This window comes from Halichoerus grypus, chromosome 4, assembly GCF_964656455.1.
Source record: "Halichoerus grypus chromosome 4, mHalGry1.hap1.1, whole genome shotgun sequence".
Lineage (NCBI taxonomy): Eukaryota > Metazoa > Chordata > Mammalia > Carnivora > Phocidae > Halichoerus > Halichoerus grypus.
Window position 1 is genome coordinate 124979160 of NC_135715.1, and position 19266 is coordinate 124998425.

At 36.3% G+C, this 19266-nt stretch overlaps 1 protein-coding gene across 6 annotated transcripts in view; it reads left to right on the plus strand.

The window, feature by feature from the left end:
* Positions 1–211: 211 nt before the first annotated feature.
* Positions 212–19266, plus strand: part of TANK (TRAF family member associated NFKB activator) — a 94259-nt gene continuing 75204 nt past the window's right edge. The window contains exons 1-2 of one of the 6 annotated variants that reach the window (XM_036116767.2): positions 16300–16450; positions 17228–17410. Coding sequence is in view for 2 of the 6 variants with exons in the window: in XM_036116763.2 (XP_035972656.1) it covers positions 16802–16809 (8 nt within the window). In the remaining 4 variants the exon portion in view is untranslated. Of the gene's footprint in view, positions 351–16299; positions 16451–16651; positions 16810–17227; positions 17411–19266 lie in introns of those variants that run through there. The other 5 variants (XM_036116766.1, XM_036116765.2, XR_004924945.2 and 2 more) reach the window with 5 other exon arrangements.

The window sequence follows — 19266 nt, forward strand, 5'->3', positions numbered from 1 at the left end:
TGTGTTTACAATTTCTGGACTTTTGTTAAAATACCCTAACTATTCAAGAAAAGTATCTTTGATTCAAAAGGAAGTCAGAGCTATAGTCACGGGTGGTTTACAGAACATTTGCTGGTAGTCTTTGCTTCATTTCAATATCTTGCCATGATTGGTTGTTGAGAGCTACAAATAAGGAAGTCTTCAATTTAGGGGATTTCTCAGTGGAAGTTCCCAGAGCAACACAAGGGAGAGCTCAGGTCAGTTTGGGCAGCATTGCTAGAGCCTGCAGATAAAAGCTTCCAGACTCTCTAACTGACCACGTCTTTCAAGAGCACTAGTCTGTGAAGGAAGACTGATAACCCGGAGAAGAGGTAACCAAAATTTTAGTTGTTTCCTACCAATTCTCAACCTAGCAAAGTAGCCTGCATGTCATAGACTGAAATGTTGCAGATTTGTTCTACTCTTGCTTCTGTAAAGTGAGTAATTTATGACATGATTCGATAATGTCTCTGTATTCATTGTCATAATTGGACACTTGGCCCTTAAAAGATGGGGTCCCTAACCAAGACTCAAGATAATTTTTAAATACTGTGATCTTTTTACACTCTTCTCAACTTTTAAGATCAAATTTATGTCTCTACTTGAAATGGTTTTTTTAAGTTTATATCTGTAATATATAAGCCTTCTCCAATGAGTGGTTTTTATAACATAATGTAAGACTTAAAAGATATGTGTTTGGCATAATTAAGTTGTATATAGCTTACTAGGTTGAACAGTAAACTAACACTGTATATATTTGTACTTTTGGGGAACTAAATTTTTAAAAAATCAATTCTGGCCTGATCCAGGGTGTCCATTCAAAAATTAACTCAAGGTTAGTACTTTTTCATCTCCTAAGAAACACACGTAAATGAATATTTTTTTAGAGCAAAATATTAACCTTACAGACAACATTGCATTTCCTATCTTAGAACATTTAAACTTTCACCATGGTAGTAATCCAGTCTTATTGGTATCAACTGGCCTTTATTTTCACAATCAAAAATGAATATTAAAGATTATGTAGTATTTTCTTAAGAATAATCCTAAGAAAAGTTGATAATTTGGAAAGATTAAACAGTGAAAATCATTATCAACACCAATAGCTGCCGTTTATTGAATGTGTGCTGGAGAAAAACAGTCACAGGACCTTCCAGTTAGTAAGTGGCAGAGCAGAGCTAAAACCTGAATTCATATTTCTTCTTTTTCTTATGACTCTCTGTTACCACTGCTCTGCCCTCTTACAATATTGAAATCATATTTTGAGATGTCTTTTCCAAAGTGCAGAGCGATGGGGGGGGGGAGGAAGATGACTTGGCCAAGGTCACAGAGCAGCCAAGTCACTCGTAGAAGCTTAGAAGTCATTTCAAGCTCTCCCTTCTGCTCACTCTCCCACCCCATTCTCCTCATCCCTTCCAGGATGCACTTCCACCCATGCACAGGTGTACATATTAGTCTACTTCCATGCAGCGGGGGACATGGTGCTGTATACTACGTCCAACCTGACTGAGGTTCCTGCAAGCAGCTAGTTAGGGCCCCAAAGCAACATCCAGTTACTTCTCTTAAACACTTGTGACAATGAAAAAGATGGCCACTGGAAAATTTAAAATCAATTTGTTAAATTCTGCCCAAAAAGTCCTAGTTGGAATTTCATGGAACTTACACATTAATTATGATCATCCTTACAGTAGAGAACCTTCCTGTCTGCACATATTTTTTTCTCTCCATGTATTAAAGCCTCGGAAAACACCATAGGTTCTTCATTTATTATAAAATGTATTTTATTTAATGTATTTTATTAATGTATTTATTATAAAATGTATTCCAATATATTTTATCTTCTTTGTGTATAGGGTTGGGGATGCTGTTTGGATAAGGACGTTCTTTCCACTGTATTTTCTAACTAATTACTGCTAGCATTTAGAAAAGTTCTTGATTTCATATTTTTATCTTTTATCCAGCTATTATATTGATCCTCTATTTGTTCCAAATTGCTTTAGGTAATTCACATGGGATGCCTAGTTAAGAAAAATATAATTTTTTCTCCTCACCAAACCTTCTAGAACAGTGTTTAATAACAGAGGAGATAGCAGCTAACCTTGTCTTGTTCTGATCTCAGTGGGAATTTCCCTAGTGGTTAACATTAAGAATGATGATGGCTGTTGGTTTGAGATAAATACATTTATCATAAAAACCAAATAACTACCAAATCTACTTCTCACTCTATTTTACGAAAGGTATATCAAGACTTCATGTTAACCTATATTCAATGTCTTTTTGGTATTATTAGAGATAACTGTAAGGTTTTTCTACTTTAAGGGAGGTAATGCTCTGCTGTTACACAATGCAGTAATTGCCTTATTTAAAAATTCTATGTTATCAAAAATCATGCCTCCATAATAAAGGTAGGTTTATAATTATAAAGTATATTTAGTTATTGCTCTAGTTAAAATAATAAATTAGTTGATCAAAATGAACCAAACCAAGCCTACACATTTCCTCATTCTCTCTTTAATCCACATGCATAGATGCCTCTTCTCTATTATTTTGGCTTCACGATTCAGTTCACAACTCAAATTAACAGAAAAGAATGAAAACAATGTGGCATAGCCAAGGAACCCTATCCAGGCAGAGCAACCAGATACTCAAACAAAGCAGCTGTTCCTACGCTTTGTGCAAAAAAGATTTCTCCCAATGATGACTGTGCTAGTTGCAAGCCACAACTGTGTTATAACCAACAGCGATATGCAAAATGTGTGTCCAGATTAATTGATCTTACACCAATTTATGTTAAGAAAACATATGCTAAAAGAAATCTGTAATTTGTTGGGAAATTTTGCTTTCATTTTCACAAGTGAAATTAATTTGTATTTTTATTTTTTGATAAAAACACCAAAGTTTTCCATGTTCTAAAAAAGTTTAATGAGAGTTATCTGCTCCTTGAAAAGTTTAAAGAGCAAATCTTCACACTGTTTGTCCTTGGCACCCACTTTTGGAAGTAATTCTTTAAAAGCTTTCCAATATTTTCTACTGTTATTGATCTAGCTGGGTTGAATGTTATTTTTTCCACACAGTTTAGATGGTTTATAAATGATCCTTTTCATCACATTTTTCAAAGGTATTAGCATACACAGCATTCTCTTGTATTTTTGCATCATCTCCGTAACTATGTAGATAATCTTTTTCGCTACTAATTTTGTTCATTAATGTTTTCTCTCTTCTTTTTTTTCCTGATTGGACATGTCAAAGAATTTGTCTCTTGGATTTAACATTTTATGATTTGCTCTTTTTTAAAATAGTTTTTGCTTTTATCTCTATCAGTATTTTCTCTTTTTTGAGATTTATTTATTTATTTAAGGGGGAGGGGCGGAGGGAGAGGGAGAGCGAGATTCTCAAGCAGACTCCCCATTGAGCAGGGAGCCTGATGTGGGGCTTGATCTCTGGACCCTGAAATCATGACCTGAGCCAAAATTAAGAGTTGGAAGCTGAACCAACTGAGCCACCCAGGCGCCCCATCTTTATTAGTATTTTCTTAATGTCTCTTATTAGACTACAGTATTTTACTTTTTCTTTTTTCAATTTTTGAGTTAAATGCTTATTTCATTTATTTTTATTCTTTCCTGTTTTTTAATGAAAGTATTAAGGCTAAGAATTTCCTGAGCACCATTTTAACTACATCTTACAACTTTTTATAGGTTACTTTCACATCATCATTATTTTATGGTTTTAATTGTAGCTTTATTTCCTCTTTGATCCAAGAGTTATTTAGAACAAGCAAGTCTTTTTCAGTTAATAGCCTTTGTTTACAACAGTTTTAGATTTAGAGAAAAACTGAGCAAACACAACAGAGTTTCCATATTACCACCCTGCCTCACCTCATCACATAATTTCCCTTACTTCTAACATCTTACATTAAAATGGTACATGTGTGGGCGCCTGGGTGGCTCAGTTGGTTAAGCGACTGCCTTCGGCTCAGGTCATGGTCCTGGAGTCCCGGGATCGAGTCCCGCATCGGGCTTCCTGCTCAGCAGGGAGTCTGCTTCTCCCTCTGACCCTCCTCCCTCTCATATGCTCTCTCTCTCTCTCATTCTCGCTCTCTCAAATAAATAAATAAAATCTTTTAAAAAAAAAAAAAATAAAATAAAATAAAATGGTACATGTGTTACAATTAAGGAACCAGTATTGATACGTTTTTATTAACTCAGGCATAGTTTATTCAAATTTTCTTATTTCTTTCCCTTTTTAAAAAATTGAGGTAAAATTCATGTAACATAAAATTGAACATGATAAAATGAACAATTCAGTCGCATTTATTGCATTCACAGTGTCGTGCAACCACTGCCTCTATCCAGTGTCAAAACACTTTTATCACCCCAAAAAGAAACCCTGGGCCCATTAAGCAGGTGCTCTGCCTTTCTTGCTCCCCTCAACCCCTGGCAACCGCCAATCTGTCCTTTGTCTTTATGGATGTACCTGTTCTGGCTATTTCATATAAGTTAAATCATATAATATGTGACTTTTTCTGACTGGCTTCTTTTACTTAACATAATGTTTTCAAGATTCATCCACGTTGTAGGATATATCCATACTTTATTCCTTTTATGGCCAAGCAATATTCTATTGTATGTATATACCACAATTTGTTTATCTATTCATCTATTGTTGAGTAGAGTAGTTGGGCTATTTTCACTTTATGGCTATTGTAAATAGTTTTGCTATGACCATGTGTTTATATGTATTTGTTTGAATACCTGTTTTCAATTCTTCTTGGGAATATGCCAAGCGGTGGAATAGTGGGTCATATGGTAATTCTGTTTGACTTTTTAAGGAAGAACCAAATAGTTTTCCAAAGTTGTCAAACCATTTTACATGCCCACCAGAAATGTATGAGAGCTCTAATTTCTCCACATTCTTGCCAACTCTTGTTATTTTCCATTATTGTTGTTATTATTATTATTGCTATCTTAGTGTATGTGAAGTGGTACCTCATTGTGGTTTTGATTTACATTTCCCTAATGACTAATGACGTTGAGCATCTTTTCATGTGCGTGTTGGCTACGTGTATAGTCTCCTTGGAGAACTGTCTGTAAGTCCTTTAGCCATTTTAAAATTGGGTTGTTTGTCATTTTGCTGTTGAGCTTTAAGAGTTCCTTATATATTCTGGATTCTTAGAGTCTTATCAAATGTATGATTTGCAAATATTCTCTCCCGTTCTGTAAATTGTCTTTTGATCATGTCTTTGATAATATCTTTCAATGCCCATTTTTTGTTAATTTTTATGAAGTCAAATTTATTTTTTATTTTCTTGTTGATGATTTTGGTATCATATCTAAGAATCTATTGCCAACTTTAAGGTCATAATGATTTACCTGTATGTTTTGATCTAAAAGTTTCATAGTTTTAGCTGTTACATTTAGATCCATTTTGAGTTAATTTTTATATATAGTGTGAGGAAAAGGGTCCACCTCCTTCTTTTGATTATGGCTGTGAGTTGTCCTAACATCATTTGTTAAAGAGACTATTCTTTCTCCATTGAATAGTCTTGGTGCCCATGTCAAATGTCAATTCACCAAATACATATGGGTTTATTCTTCACTCTCAATTATAGTCCATTAATCATATGACTATCCATATGCTAATACCACACTGTTTTAGTTACTGGAGCTTTGTAGTAAGTTGTTAAATTGGAAAGCATGAGTCCTCCAATTTTATTTTTATTTTTCAGTATTCTCTTGGCTACTCAGGGCCCCTTGTAATTCCATCTGAATTTAAGGATCAACTTTTACATTTCTGACAAAAAAAAAAAAAAAAAGGCCATTGGAATTTTGACATAGATTACATTAAATCTGTAGATCACTTTGAGAAGCATTGTCATCTTAACAATATTAGTTCTTTTAATCCAAGAACACAGAACGTCTTTCCATTTATTTAGATATTTCTTCATTCTTCATTCGTCTACATGTTTTGTAGTTTTCAATGTACAAGTGTTTTACCTCTTTGGTCATATTTATTCCTAGATATCTTATTTGGGGGATGCTATTATAAATGGAATTATTTTCTTAATTTCTTTTTTGGATTTTTCATTAATGATGTATAGAAACACAACTGATTTTTGAGCATTGCTCTTGTGTCCTGCAATTTTGCTAAACTCATTTATTAGCTCTACTAGCTTTCTTGTAGATTCTTTGGGATTTTCTATATATAAGATAATGTCATATGCAAATAGAAATATTTTTACTCCTGGTATGCCTGACTGGCTCAATTGGTAGAGCATGCAACTTGGGGTTGTGAGTTTGGGACCCATGTTGGGTGTAGAGATTACTTAAAAATAAAATCTTAAAAAAAAAATAAAGAAATATTTTTTTCTTTTTTCTTTCGTTTTCTTTTTTCTTAAGACTTATTTATTTATTTATTTGAGAGAGAGTGAGCACAGGGGAAAGAGGCAGAGGGAGAGGGAGAGAGAATTCAAGCAGACTCTGCGCTGAGTGTGGAGCCCCACAGAGGGCTTGATCTCACGACCCCGAGATCACGACCTGAACTGAAACCAGGAGTCTGATGCTCCATCAACTGCGCCACTCATGCCCCTTTATTTTTACTTCTCTCTAATTTATATGCCTTTTATTTCTTTTGCTTGTTTAATCACTCTGGCTAAAACTTTCAGGACAATGTTGCATAGTAGTGATGAAAGGATGTATCCTTGTCTGTTCTGTTCTTAGCGGGAAATGTTTCAGTCTTTCACTATTGAGTTAGTTGTTAGCTGGAGGTTTTTCATAAATACTCTTTTTCATGTTGAGGAAGTTCCCTTCTATTCCAGGTTTCTAAGTCTTTTTTTTTTTTTTTTTAATCATGAAAGGGTGTTGGATTTTGTGAAATGCCTTTTTTGCATCAATGGAGATCATCATGTGGGGTGTTTTTTCTTTATTCCATAATGTGGTATATTACGCTGAATAATTTTTCTTTCTTTAACCACCCTTGCAGTCCAGGGATAAATCACACTTGGTCATGATGCATAATCTATTTAATATGCTGTTGGATTCTGTTTGTTAGCATTTTGTGGAATTTTAAATCTTTATTCATAAAGAATATTGGGGGTTTTTTTTGTTTTTTTTTTTTTTAAAGATTTATTTATTTATTTATTTGACAGAGAGGGAGAGCGCAAGCAGGGGGAGCAACAGGCAGAGGGAGAGGGAGAAGCAGGCTCACCGAGCAGGGAGCCCGATGCAGGGCTCGATCCCAGGACCCTGGGACCATGACCTGAGCCAAAGGCAGACACTTAATGACTGAGCCACCAGGTGCCCCAGAATATTGGTTTTTAATTTTCTTTTTCTCTGGTGTTTTTGTCTGGCTTTGATATCATGGTAATGCTGGCTTCATAAAATGAGTTAGGAACTATTCCCTCCACCTCTATTTTTTTTGAGTTTGAGGAGAGTTGGTGCTAATTCTTTTTTAAGTGTCTGATAGAATTCTCCAGTGAAACCATCTGGTTCTGGACTTTTCTTTGTTGGGAGGTTTCTGATTACTGATTCAATCTCTTTATTTGTTATAGGTCTGTTCAGATTTTCTGTTTCTTCTGTTTGAGTTTTCATTGTGTGTTTCTAGGAATTTCTACATCTCAACTACATTATCTTATTTGTTGGCCTATAATTCATAGTAGTCTCTTAGAATCCATGTTATTTCTATTTGGTTGGTGGCAATGTCCCCACTTTCATTTCTGGTTTTAGTTATTTATTATTCTCTTCCTTTTTTTCTTATAAGTATAGAAAAATTTTGTCAATTTTGCAGATCTTCTCAAAGAACCAACTTAGACTTCATTGATTCTATTGCTTTTTTTTTTTTCTATTTCATTTATCTCTGCTCTAATCTTTATTATTTCCTTCCTTCTGCTAGCTTTGGGTTTAGCTTGGTCTCCTTTTTCTAGTTCCTTGAAGTGTAAAGTTAGGTTATTGATTTCAGAGCTTTCTTCTTTTCTAATGTAGATGTTAACTACTATTAATTTCTCTCTGAGCACTGTTTTCACTCATCCTGTAAGGCTTGGTATGGTACAATTTTGTTTTCATTAATCTCTAAGTAAATCTAATTTCCCTTGTGATTTCCTCTTTTGATCAGTAGTTTAAAAATGTGTTGCTTAATTTGCACATATTTGAATTTTCCAGTTTTCCTTCTGTTATTGCTGTCTAGCTTCATTCATTTTGGTTGGAAAAGACACTTTGTATGACTTCATTCTTTTTAAATATATTCGGACTTTTTTTGTGGCCTACCATTTGTTTATCCTGGAGAAGGTTCCATATCTACTTGAGAAGAAAGTGTATTCTGTTGTTGTTGGGTGGAATGGTCTATATATGCCTGTTAGGTCTAGTTGATTTACACTATTATTCAAGTCCTCTCTCTTTCTTGATCTTCTATTTTTCTACCCATTATTAAAAGTGGTGTAGTAAATTCTCCAACTGTTGTTGTAGTACTGTCTATTTCTCCCTTCAATTCTATCAATATTTGCTTCATATATTTAGGGGATCTATTGTTTGATGTGTAAATGTGTATAATTGCTGTATCTTTTTGATTAGTGACCCTTTTCAATATATAATGTCCTTCTTTGTCCCTTGTAACAGTTTTTGACTTGAAAGGTATTTTGTGTTAATATAACTACCCCATGTTTCTTTTGGTTACTGTCTGCATGGAAAATCTTTTTTCCATCATTTTAGTTTCAACTTAGTTGTGTCTTTGGATCTAATGTAAGTCTCTTGTAGTAAGCATATAGTTTGATCATGTTATATTAACCATTCTGCTAAATTTTGCCTTTTGATTAGTGAGGTTAATTCATTTATATTTAAAGAAATTACTGATAAGGAAGGACTTACATCTTCCATTTTGCTATTTGATTTCTGTATGCTTTATACCATTTTTCTGTTCCTCACTTCTCACATTAGTGCCTTCTTCTGTGTTTAATTGATCCTTTGCTTTGTACCATTTTATTCCCTTCTCATTTTATTTTATATATATATTTTTTTAGATATTGTTTTAGTGCTTACTGTGGTGATTACAATTAGCAATTTAAATTTATAACTATCCAATTTGAATTAATACCAACTTAGCTTCAATAATATGCAAAAACTTTATTCCTATACAGCTTAGTTCCTATAAACCAAAAATATAATTATGCTTGCTTTCATGTTCATCAATGTAATTGTCATTGCCAAATTTTTTTCTTTGTAATCCTTTCAATTATTGTCTAGTAGACTTTTATCTAAGCCTAAGGGACTCCCTTTATCATTTCTCATAGGGTAAATAAGTCTACTAACACTGAACTCCCTCAGGTTTTGATTATCTCAGAGCATCTTAATTTTTCCTTCATTTTTGAAGAATAATTTTGCCAGATAGAGAATTCTTGGTTGACATCTATTTTTTTTTAGCACTTTAAATATGTCATCCCACTGCCTCCTAGACTCAATGATTTCAAAGTGAAATTGGCTGTTAATCTCACTGAGGATCCCTTGTACATAATGAGTCACCTTGCTCTTACTACTTTCAAGATTCTTTCATCTGTGGCTCTCAACAGTTTGATTATAATGTGCTTCGGTATAGATCTCTTTGAGTTTATCTTACTGGAATTCATTGAGTATAACATTTGGAATTTGACAAGAGAGAAAATGAGGAGAACCATTAGGAGGCTGGTATGGTACATAAGAATTGATGGTGGCTTGAACAAGGGGTGGCAATAGGGACAGAAAATGGCAATGAAGACAGCGTGTAACAATGAGGACAGAAAGTATATGCATGCAAGAAATGTTGCAGAGGAGTACTCATGTGAGTTACCTTATTGAGTGACTGATTAAATGTCAGGAAGTAAGAGTTTTATATTTTTGTTATATGGGGCAATGTTTTCTTTTCTTTCTTCCTCTATTAATGTGAAAATAAACATACAATTTTGAATTCTACTTGTAGTTACTTACCTTCACATTAAAAAAAAAAACCTAAAATAATATATGTCTAATTATCATAGTTAGAATGACATCCTATCTATCATTTCCTTATTTCTACAAGTAGAAGATAAGAAAAATAGTAAATTAGAACTTTTCACTTCTGCCACCTCTCTTCCACCCACTTGAGTTTTTGTTGCTATAAACAGGAATTTTAGAATACATTATTATTAAATTATTTATTTATACATGTACCTTATATCTTCAAAATTACTTTTAATAGCCTTATTATATTTGCTACAAATTTTCACTTAATCCAATAGTTATTTCCAATATTTACAAATATTTCTTTTATCTCAGAATTTTACCTTTCCTTTTTAAAAAAAATTGATTCCCTTCTTGACTAACTGAAGTGTATCTTCAACTATTTCAGGAAATGAGTGGTATAGTTCTGAAACTTCAGGTAACAAAGAATATCTTTGTTTTCATTTCCCATGTGAATGATAACTTGGGTGGTTATAGACTTTGTAAGTTAAAACTCTCCCATGCATCTGTAGATGTTATTCTAATCAGCTTCTGAAGTTTAATGTTGAAGATAGTCTATTTTTCTTTCTTTGCAAGTAATTAATTCTTTTCTTCCTGTATTCTTATTGAATTCTTACCATATTTTAGATTTAGGAAAACTTCCCTTACCCTCTCAAGCCTGGACTCCAGTGTGTTTTCAAAGTACCCTATACTGACCACTATTGTAATATTATAATACCACATTGTGCAGCAACAGTCTGCTTCTCCTATGTATGTTACCCACAACAGACACTAAGTTCTTTTAAAGTAGGACTGTGTCTTGGTCATCTTTGCATCCCTAACTTTTAGCACATAGCAAGCACTCACAAAATATTTGCTGAATAAATAAATAAATTGATAAATCATTTCATATCAAAATTTTTATCAGGATATGTCAAAGTGTTTGGTCTCTTTTCACTAATATGTTTCAAAACTTATGCAGTCCTTTTCATCTCCAATTGCTTTGGATATATCTTCTGATATATCTTTGGTTGCTATTTCTGTTCTATTTACTCTGATCTCTTCTTCAGGAAAAAGAGCAGTTTCTTTCCACTATCCATTTCATGGTTTTCATCTATTTGTCCTTTCGATTGACATTTGAGAGAGTTTTTCAGGCTTTTACTCTAATCACTGATTTAATATTCTGCAGTATTGATTCCATCCTTGATTATGTTCAAATCATATTTTAATTTTGCCATTGCATGTTTTATGTCCTTACAGCCTTAACTTATCCAACTTTATTTTTATTTCTCCCTGCCTCTTAACTAGGTCCTTCCTTTTCTTAGTCTAATATCTTGTCTAATATGACATCTCTTTTTTCACAGAAAATGCAAAGCAGATTTTTCCCATCTACTTACACGTCTGGTAAACCATTTTCCAAAGTTTCATTGTCTCTGCATTTTGAGAACTCTGTTTTCTTCCTTTATGCAGTATAATCTTTTCAAAGGGATGCTTTGTCTTGTATTTTCTCATTCCAATCATTCTGTAGCCCTTACTAACCAGATGTATGGATTTTCCTTGGTTCTTCTCATTATCTGCCTGATTTCTATCAGCTCCTCAGCACAGATATGGAGCTGAGAGACAAGTAGACATGCACAGATCACAGGGACATTTTTGTCCTGAAGCTGACATTTATTAATTTTGTCACTATAGGTATTGACCTGAGGTGAGATCCCTTACCCTTATTGCCTAGTTATTTTAGGATGAAGAGGAGAATTCCTGGTTAATCAGAAACAATCATTGGTCTTTTCCTTGATAGGAACCATATATGAAAAATCAAAGTCTGAGAAATAGTCAAACCCACAGCTCTGTCTGCTCATCCCCTTTCATTATTGGCTTCACATATCCTTAAATATAGAGCATCACATTTATCCACTTCCATTGGGATCATGTTGGTATACTCCAAACCACAGCTCAAAAAATGATAATAGAGAGAAGTACTAATGGGGGACATTGGGGCAAGGAGGTGTCAAATACTATGTACAGGTCACACATAGTAGTGGGGTTACTGCCCAATTCACTAGCAGGTGCCATGAGGCAGATCATTTTATTACTGTTCTTCAGGCCAGCAGATTTCCTCATTCTCAAGCAACAAAGGTTATGTCCATTTCAGCCCCACAGTTCTTGGAAATGATTGGAAATCCTGTCAAATTTTGTCACTAGGATGCTTGTTGGCAGGGTTACAGCTACTCTTTTGATGCTTTTTTTCTGACTTAGAAAAAGGCATTCCTTTGGGGAAGACTCAAGCCCAAGAGGGCAAAGCTTGGCAAGTGACCACCCCTGTCAGCTGGGTGCTCTGTATAGGGTAGAGCCTGCTCAGCCATACATGCTGGATCTGGTCATCAATTCTTCCTTTCAGTGCTATTATGAGTTCTCATATTTTTCTGATTTTTTATTACGCATTTAATTTAGAGTCTGAAACACAAACAGCTAGTCCAGATGTCATCCTAAATCGGAAGTCAACCAGATTCTATTAATAGTGATACTTCACATCAAAGATTTGATGGAGATCATTGATGCATACCTGACATTCCAAGTTGTAGTAAGTGTTTATGCTGGCAGCATTCCTTGTCCCTAGATTTATATTCAGAACGCTCAATAAAATATTAAGCACTTTTGAAAATAGAACCCAAAATATTTTTAATGAGCCTGCAGTTCTCATTTTCATCCCATTCTACCCCATAGTACTGCTTGCTAACCTAACATATATTAATATATTATGAGTAAAGGAAAATTGAAGTGAAATTATGTCTTCTTTTAAAGGACCAATCCTCAAATAAATGTCTCAACTCAATTCCTAACCTTAATAAAATATACTGTATGTCAGTTCTAAAAAATTCATCATCATTATAGAAAAAGGAAAATGTTTGACATTATCTTAGCCTAAAATTCATCTACTTACCCCAGCATTCATGCATGTTTCACACACTGGAGAAATATGCAGCCATTTCTCTTTATGATTACAACATCATGGGATTGAAAGGAGAGAAAAATATATATTTAACTAATGTGTATGTTTAATTTTTTTATACCTTATTCAAAGCTCTTAACACCTCCACATTCAAAATGCTTATGCATTTAGTTTTAGATTCTGGGTGTATTATTAAACTCAACTGTTTCAATTAGAAATCACCAAAGCAGCTCTTTCAATTTGCTCAAAAGTTGGGTGAGTTAGACTTCATTAAAATAAAAAAATTTCTGCTCTGCAAAAGACCCTGTCAAGAGAATGAAAAGACCAGCCACATACTGGGAGAAAACATTTGCAAAAGATACATCTGATAAAGGACTGTTAGCCAAAATACACAAAGAACTCTTAAAGTTCAACAAGAAGAAATCAAAGAACACAAATTTAAATGGGCCAAAGATCTTAACAGATATCTCACCAGAGAAGATATACAGATAGATGGCAAATAACCATATGAGAAGATGCTCCACACCATATGTCATCAGGAAAGTGAAAATTAAAACAATGAGATATACTACATGCCTGTTAGAATGGCCAAGATCTAGAACACTGACAACACCAAATGCTGGCAGGGATGTGGAGCAACAGGAACTCTCATTCATTGCTAGTGGGCATACAAAATGGTCCAGTCACTTTGGAAGATAGTTTGACAGCTTCTTTCCAAGCTAAACATACTAAATATACATACAATCCAACAATCCTACTCCTTGGTATTTACCCAAAGGAGTTGAAAACTTATGTCCACACAAAAACCTGCACACAAATGTTATAGGAGCTCAATTTATAATCGCCTAAAATTGGAAGCAACCGAGACGTCCCTTAGTAGGTTAATGGATAAATAAACTGTGGTACACCCAGACAATGGAATATTATTCAGTGCTAAAAAAGAAACAAGCTACCAAGTCATGAAAAGACACGGAGGAAACTGAAATGTACATTACTGAGTGAAAGAAGTCAATCTGAAAAGGCTACATACTTTTTGATACCAACCATAGGACTTTCTGGAAAAGGCAAAACTATGGAGACAGTAAAAAGATGAGTGGTTGACAGAGATTGGGGGTGGGAGGGATGAATAAGTGGAGCCCAGAGGATTTTTGTGGCAGTGAAACTACTCTAGTATAGTATGATACTACAATGATGGATACATGTTATTATATATCTGTCCAGGATGAACCCTAAAGGAAACTATGGACTTTGGAAGACAATGTTATGTTGATGTAGATTCATCAGTTGTGACAAATATACCGCTCTGGTGGGAGATGTTAATAATGGAAGAGATTTGGGGCGCCTGGGTGGCTCAGTCGTTAAGTGTCTGTCTTCGGCTCAGGTCATGATCCCAGGGTCCTGGGATCGAGCCCCGCATCGGGCTCCCCGCTCAGCGGAGAGCCTGCTTCTCCCTCTCCCACTCCCCCTGCTTGTGTTCCCTCTCTCGCTGTGTCTCTCTCTGTCAAATAAATAAATAAAAAATCTTTAAAAAAAAATAAATAATGGAAGAGATTTCTGCATAAGTTAGGATAGCGAGTATATGGGAAATCTCTGTACCTCCCACTCAATTTTGCTATAAACCTAAAACTGCTATAAAAAAATTCTTTAAAAAAACAGTGCTTTACTGTCATATTTAACTCAATTACTTGTTATAAGAAACTGTTCAACTGATCACAGTGATATACGAGAAGTTTCTGTTTGTTTCAACATTTTTTTGCAATATGTTTTGGCTTTGACTTTTAAAAGTAAACCGAATATTAAAAAGTGCACTGTAACTTGGTAGGTTTTTAAATCTTGGATTTACAAGCCTAGTAAAGAAGTACAAACATCCATAGCTCAGAAGTGTAAGGAGGAAGTGTGGCAACCAGAACCTGAGCCTCCTGCTCTAACAGAGAAAAAATACAATCCCAGGAAGAGCAAGATGCTGGGCTCCCCTGAGAAGATAGCAGCTTCTGAGTTATATGGGACTATATGACCAGAAAAAATGGAGCTCAAGAATTCCAGACCTAGGCTTGAATCTTTCAGGATGAATAAAGAATCATTGGCTGAAGAGTTAATCAGGCATGGATTGGCCAAGATCACCAGGACAAGAAAGTTCTCAACTTCAGAAATTTTGTCAAGTCTATGGATATAAACTATGTTCTAGAGCAGGCTGTGCCTGATAACAACATATAGTATTCATGGTCATTTTAATCCAGGCTCTCAAACTATTACTTCGATGTCCTTAGTATGCTTGTGCTTGGTGAGGAGGTCTTTTTCAAACATTATCAACCCATGTCAGATATGTGCAAAAGTGGTGAGATTTTAAAAAATATTCTTAAGTTAAATAAATAAAATAGGAAGCTTCCTATTACTATGGAAGCTTCTGAGAGCGCTACATGCATTCAGCCAGATGCAGTCATGCTCCAGTCAACGTGGATAAGTCCTACACTTCAGTCCTCTCAGGAAGCTTCCACCTGTGCCATGAATTTGACTGCTATTTTCGTGCAAGGAATCTGATGGAAAACCTTCGTGGTGGCAAGGAGCCAGCCTGATACGAGTGACTCTGGACAATATCTTTCGTTTGAAGAGCATTCTAAAATTTACCAGGTGCTTTTGCTTACATTATTGGATTGATCCTCACAGCCATCCATCCAGTGAAGTAGGTTATCACTGTCTCCATTTGTCAGATAAAAAGTAAGGTTTGTTAGGTTAAGCAACTTGCCTGAGCCAGGAGGTACAAGAGCTAAAACTGAGAGTTCAAACACTTCTAGAGGTATCTGTCTAAACTTTCTGTCTTGGAGAATATTCAAGCATGGCTAGGAAATGGAATAATGGAGAAGTCTTAATTCATGAGAATTTTCTCTTTAGGTCTACTTGTATCTAGCAACCATTCAACTTTAGCAAGTACATTTAGGGAAAGGTTATTACAACTGGGGAAAAACCAAATGGGTGTGCTTGTGTGTGAGTGTGTGAGAGAGAGAGAGAGTGTGTGTGTGTGTGTGTGTAGTGTTTTTGTTTCTGTGTGGACTTTAATCACCTTAATCACATTCACAGGATGAGACAAAAATGCAGGTTCCAGGCTTCACCCCAATTGCTCTGAACTCTAAGATATCTAGGGGTGAACTGGTAAATCTACATCTTTAACAAGCATCTAGGATGATTCTTGTGTACGCTAACTCACATACAGGGTGATGTTAGACCTGGCTAGTTTCTGTTCAGTAAAAATCTCTCCAAGGCCCTCAGGTGACCTTTAACCTGGACATTGTTGACTTTAGGCGCCGGTACTTTTCCCTGCGGGGCGCGGCGGGGTGCGGCTTAGATGGGCGGGCCTTGGATAGGCGGGGCGAGGGTGGGTGGGACCGTTGGGGTCCGGCCTGGCCTGGCCGGGTGGAGGGTGAAGGGTTAAAAGCTCCATGCGCAGGCGCTGCCCTCTGAACTGGAACGGAAAACAACTTCCGGTCGACTGACTCGGCCCGGCGCCGCCGATCCGGGTCGTGAGAGACAGGCGCCGAATCCCTGAACTGTGAGTAAGAAACTTCGCGAACGAGTTGGTCTGTCGGAACCCGTCGAGCACAACGGCGGGGAACTTGTGTGTGAGCGAGGGCGGTGCGCTGGCAGTACGGGTGCCGCAGGGAAAGAAGCCGAGGAGCTGCGGAGACGACCAGTTCTCAGAGTGGAGAGGGACGTAGTGCGAGAAAAACCACCCGGGTGTGCGTCCCCGAGCGGACCCGGGAGGGGCTTTCCGAGCCCGCGACGTCAGCGCAGCAACGCTCTCCCCGCCGCGACGCTCTCTGGGGAGGGATCCAGCCCAACTGCGCGTCCACCGCTCGCGGTGACTTGACTTCGCGGGGAAAGAGGGGAGGCAGGGCTTGCGATGTCAGGGTGAGCCGTGGGCCCCGTCCCCAAAGTCCCAGACTCCTTTCGGGGCAAGGGTTGTCTTCCGGAAGCAGTACTATCGTGGTTATTCTTTCGAAAACTTTTAAGTAGGTCTTTCTGTTGTTCTTCCCAAGGTTGTTGCACAATTGCGCTGCTTTCCTGTGGGGTGTCATCACAGCCGTGTCAATGAGAAGTGGGGTAACTTCCCCGAGGGTCATGGAGAGAATGGGTGGGCGAGGCGGAAAAAGCAAAAGCAAACCCTACCCCCAGGGGAAGCCCAGGCGTTAGGTAGGGTCTCAACTCCGGTGTAAACTGAGTAGTAACGAGTTACAGGTGTAAAAAGCCTTGCTTGTCAAGAAGTGAAGTAAGTAGGGGGAAGATACTCAAACCAAAGAGTAATTTTGTCTTCCTTGTTATACTGTAGCAATCAAGAATTGAACAGCCTTGCTATGTCAAGTGTCCTTTATTTCTCTGATGCTTTTGACAAGTTGTCCAAAGGGAGAAATGGTAGTAACGGAAGTGAAGTGACATGAAAATGAAGGAAAATGAAATGATCTGCCTCCTTACCCTGGTGGAATACACGTTTCAGACGAGGGGTAGCAGAGAAGTAAGCGCTGTATTCTGTTGAAAAATTATTTTTTCATCATTTGGGTGGAGAGGGAAACCCTAAAATGATACGACCATGTATAAAGTCAGCAATTTATAGAGAAAATGAAACTTTTTTCTCAGTTCTCTCCCCAGTCGTAGTACTTCACAAGGCCTTCCACATCACTCTTACATGTGTATAAACATGTTATTTCGTTTCCTTGTGAAAGTGAGAGTATATATGCATACCATTCTGTTATCTGCGTTTTCAGATAAGAAAAAATATATGGTGGAAATCTTGCCATACATAGCTCTACTTTATCTTAACGTCAGCATGGTATTCTTTGACAGGATGTACCGTAATGTAGTTAACCATCTCTTAACGTGACTTGCCCATACATTTTGCCCATTATTCTTCAGAATTATTTATCTATATTCTATTAGGGTGCAGAAATATTAATTCTTTGTGAAATATATGGCAGATATTTTCAAGAACTGTCAGTCTTTTGGTTTAAAATACCCAGGCTTTCTATTACTTAAGAAGGCAGTTCCCACTCAAAAAATTATTTTCCTGTATTGTCTATTCTTTTTTAGTTTTTTATGCTTTATTCATTAAAATATCTGAAAATTATTTTTGTACATTATATAAGGTAGGGATTTAGCCGTTTTTCCTGAAATCATTTGTTGAAATCATTTCTTCCTGACTAGAATACTACTGTATTATAATAAATTTCCATGTATATATGGGTCTTTTATTATTATTATTCTGTTGCTTTATTCTATTTGTCTATTCCTATACAAATACCAGTCTCCTGATTATAGCATGTTTTAGTGGTTCATAAAGCAAGTCCTTCATTTATCTTTTTCAAAATTTTCTTGAATATTATTGCATTCTTTTTGAGGTAAAGTTTAAAGTATAACTGTTCATGTTTCATTAAAATAATCCTTTGGGGTCACCTGGTTGGCTCAGTCATTAAGCATCTGCCTTTCGCTCAGGTCATGATCCCAGGGTCCTGGGATCGAGCCCTGCATCGGGCTTCCTGCTCCCGCTTGTGTTCCCTCTCTTGCTGTGTATCTCTCTAATAAATAAATAAGACTTTAAAAAAAAAAACAACTATTAAAATAATCCTTTTGGAGGTTTTAGCTATTATATTCACTAATATTTTGTGGCTGGTACCTAGATGAGTGATTCTATATCTGGCCAACTTTCTAAACTTACTAGTTTTTTTTGGTTTTTTTTTTTTTGTTTTTAAAGAGTTTATTTATTTATTTGAGAGAGAGAATGAGACAGAGAGCATGAGAGAGGGGAGGGTCAGAGGGAGAAGCAGACTCCCCGCTGAGCAGGGAGCCCGATGCGGGACTCGATTCCGGGCCTCCAGGATCATGACCTGAGCCGAAGGCAGTCGCTTAACCACCTGAGCCACCCACGCGCCCTAAACTTACTAGTTTTAATAAATTGTTTCCCTTGAATTTTCTAGGAAGAGTCATCTAAATATAATCTTATCTTTATACTTCTTTTCTTTCTTTGATTTAGTGAATTGCTAGCTTCTCCAGCGCAGTGATATGTAGTAACAGTGATTCTGGCCATCCATATGTTATTTCTTAGTTTGTGGATGTTTTTACTATGTCATCATTAAATAAGGGGTTTACTATTAATTTCCAATAAATTCTGTTTATCAAGGAAATGTCTTTAATATTTCTAGCTTACTAGGATTTTTGCAGAGAATGGATTTTATTTTGTTTTATTTTATTTTAGAGAGCAAGGGGGGAGGGGGCAGAGGTGGGGAGGGAGAGAATCTCAAGCAGGCTTCATGCTCAACTCAGAGCCTGAAGCGGGGCTCGGTCTCACGACTCTGAGATCATGACCTGAGCCGAAAT